This window comes from Triticum dicoccoides, chromosome 5B, assembly GCF_002162155.2.
Source record: "Triticum dicoccoides isolate Atlit2015 ecotype Zavitan chromosome 5B, WEW_v2.0, whole genome shotgun sequence".
Lineage (NCBI taxonomy): Eukaryota > Viridiplantae > Streptophyta > Magnoliopsida > Poales > Poaceae > Triticum > Triticum dicoccoides.
In genome coordinates, this window is record NC_041389.1 from 610998349 (window position 1) to 611001350 (window position 3002).

The 3002-nt window shown below is 52.1% G+C and overlaps 2 protein-coding genes across 2 annotated transcripts; one reads left to right on the forward strand and one right to left on the reverse strand.

Annotated features, from left to right (window-relative positions):
- The first annotated feature begins 226 nt into the window (after window positions 1-226).
- LOC119306315 lies at window positions 227-1254 on the forward strand. The gene has a single exon (XM_037582567.1). The coding sequence runs from the start codon at window positions 354-356 to the stop codon at window positions 996-998; it is 645 nt and encodes a 214-aa protein (XP_037438464.1). The 5' UTR covers window positions 227-353; the 3' UTR covers window positions 999-1254.
- A 1233-nt stretch (window positions 1255-2487) lies between these two features.
- On the reverse strand, window positions 2488-2996 carry LOC119306316. The gene has a single exon (XM_037582568.1). The coding sequence runs from the start codon at window positions 2988-2990 to the stop codon at window positions 2766-2768; it is 225 nt and encodes a 74-aa protein (XP_037438465.1). The 5' UTR covers window positions 2991-2996; the 3' UTR covers window positions 2488-2765.
- Window positions 2997-3002: the final 6 nt, after the last annotated feature.

The window sequence follows — 3002 nt, forward strand, 5'->3', positions numbered from 1 at the left end:
GTGTGTGTGTATATAGAGTGGGGATGAAAAAGCCGGAGGGTTGGGCTTGCAACTTCCGAGTGGCGGGCCGGGAACAAACAGAGCCCGTGAACAAATCTTTAGCCCATGTGGCCCGGGCAGCGTGCACACTGATTCCGACCGTTGGGGTCGCCTCGGGTGCGCGCTCTCTCTCTCGCTCGCTTTCGGCAAAGCCACGCGCACTCATCTCCCCGACCGTTGCCAGAAATTCCCCTTCAAAACCTCCCACGCGAACCTCGCCATCCCCACCCATCAAATCCACCGCCACACACGCCACCCCACCCTCGCCGGAGAAGAAGGACCCATCCCATCCAATCCGCACGCCAGCGCAGCCCATGGCCGACGCCGCCGCGCTCGTCGCCGTGCCGCCGCCGCAGCCGCAGCAGCGGCACCCGCTGAGCCAGATCGCGGCGAGCGGGACGCACCGGCTGCTGCTCAAGCAGTGGCTCAAGGAGGAGGACCTGCTGGCGCGCCGCGTCGCGCTGCGGGAGGCCCGCCTCGACGGCGCGCGCAAGGAGATCGCCTTCCTCTACTGCGCCTTCTTCGCCTTCCACGCCGCATCCGTCCTCGTCCTCTTCCTCTCCGCCTCCATCCCGTCCCCCGGCCCGTCGTCCTCCTCCTGCCGCCGCTCCTGGATCCCCTGCCTCGTCTCGCTGCTCGCCTCCCTGTCCATGCTGTGGGCGCTGCGGTACAAGGCGGACACGGAGGCCGTGCTGGAGCGGGTGCTGGCGCGGGAGCAGGAGGACGCCGCGCTGCTCGGCCGCTGCGTCGCCGAGCTCAAGCGCAAGGGGCTCGAGTTCGACCTGCTCAAGGAGGTGGACGCGCTGCGCAGGGCCAAGGCCCTCCGCGTCGAGGCCAAGGCCGGCGCGGGCGGCGGCGACGGCCCTAGGCGCTGGCCCGCCAGGGACCTCCCCGTCTTCGCCCTCTTCGGCGCCGCCTGCGGCGTCCTCGTGCTCACCAGGTTCCTGCTCTGCAACTAGGCCGGGTCTCACGAATCATGGTCCGTTCCGTGTTCGTCAGGACTTCGATCGCTGGATCGATTCATGAAGCCTACTGTTCTGTTCGTTCCTGCAGAACTGTTTGTTCTGCGAATTTTGATGTCTGTAATAAGGAAAAGGTTGTCATGCGTTCGATTTTGTTCTGTGGTCCTACCAGCTGAGAACAAAATTACCCTCTCAAACCTCAGTGTTAATGACCATGAAGATATATGTCAATCCCCTAAATTTGATCCTCTTACATCCTTGTGCAGGATTGTGATTGTTCAGTGATGTTTGATCCTCTTACATCATTGGGCTGTTGTGCTGGATTGTGATTGTGCATGATATATGTTACTACCTCAAATTGATCATCTTATTGCATTGTTCTCGTGGAGGATTGCGATTGTTCTGTGATGTTTGTCTTCCACATATCAGAAATTAAGTTAGCGAGATAACATTGGCACCCCAATTTGCCATGATATCAAATCAAGCCATCTGTTACTGGGATACAATTTGGAACGTTGTGGGAAACGTTCAGAGTAAATTACCAAGTGTCAGAGTTGGATGCATTTTGGAACATCATGGAAGGTACGGTGAAGGAAGTTAAAGCAGTCTTAAGGAAACCAGGTGTATTTTAGAAGGGACAGTGCCAGCTCAACTCTAGTTCCTGAATCTATTCTCCTCCTTTTGATTGCCCTTTACACCTGAAAACTCTTGACAAACCCGATTCCATGCAGCTTCAGATGCAAGCCTGATAAAAGGAAATTGCAAACCAAGACAAGTCTTCAGAAGTGGTTAGCTGATTGCAATCGGAAACCAAACAACATCATGGATTTACACTTATTATAATTAAAAAGATGAACTGTGTTTACAAAATTATCATGGTATTATTACCATGAGAGTTGTGTTGGTTTTTGCTTGTGCATGTACCAGAGGGAAAAATCAAAATATGTGCAATCTCCATACAATTACCATAAAGATATCAGTTTTGCTAGAACTCATCTAGATGAGATATAATTTGGTCTCATTCACCTTTTATAACCATTGGATGTGATGCTATAAGATGCGTGTGTGCTAACATGGGTTGTATCTGTTCTTGTTTTCAAAGTGAATGAGACCAAACTATATCTCATTTAGATGAGTTCTAGGTACTCCCTAAAGATATACTGTAGCAATCACCATGAGAGATATTATTACTGTTAGCAGCAAAAATATCTGAAGAACTCAGCCCGGTTTCTGGAAACCAAAAAGATACTGTCAGCTTTCCATCGCCTGGTGCTATTATTTTTGGAACATTTGAGGAAGAAATGTGCAAAATCAGTGAGTTGCTGCAAGTGCCATATTTAGTGTCCAGTTCGCCTTGCATCGAAAACCATTCTTCAAGGAGTTTTTGGGGGCCCAACTCTATCTAGTTTTCCTGAATCTATACTCCTCCTTTTGCTTGACTTTTGACACCTGAAACTCTTCCATCACATCAGAAACCCAATTCCAATCAGCTCAAGCCCGAGAAAGCAAATTTTGCATACATACCAAGCAACGGTTGATTATCACAAACTAATACAGTATTCATTACATCGATTTGCACATCTCATAGAAACGCAACTGTGATCACAAATCATCACACACCAGATCACCATCCCGTCCTCCTTCACAGTGAACACCTCACAAGAAACGAACAACAAATTACTACTCCATGTACACGGGGACACACCACACCACCCGGTAATAATCAACCAAACCCAATAAACAACAACACCAACGCTCCATCGATCAGACGGCGTCGGGGCCCTCCTTCTTCACCGGGACCGGGGCCGGGTACGGCCCCGGGGACTGTCCGGCGACACCGGGCGGCGGCAGCGGCGTGCCGTAGATCTGTGCGCCGACGCCGGCGCGCATCTCCTCGCGGCCCTTGTGCTTGCCGAGGAAGTAGCAGCCGAAGCCGAGCAGGACGGTGAAGAATATGAAGGGCAGCGAGATCACCAGCACGAACCCCATTCTCCTCCTCCC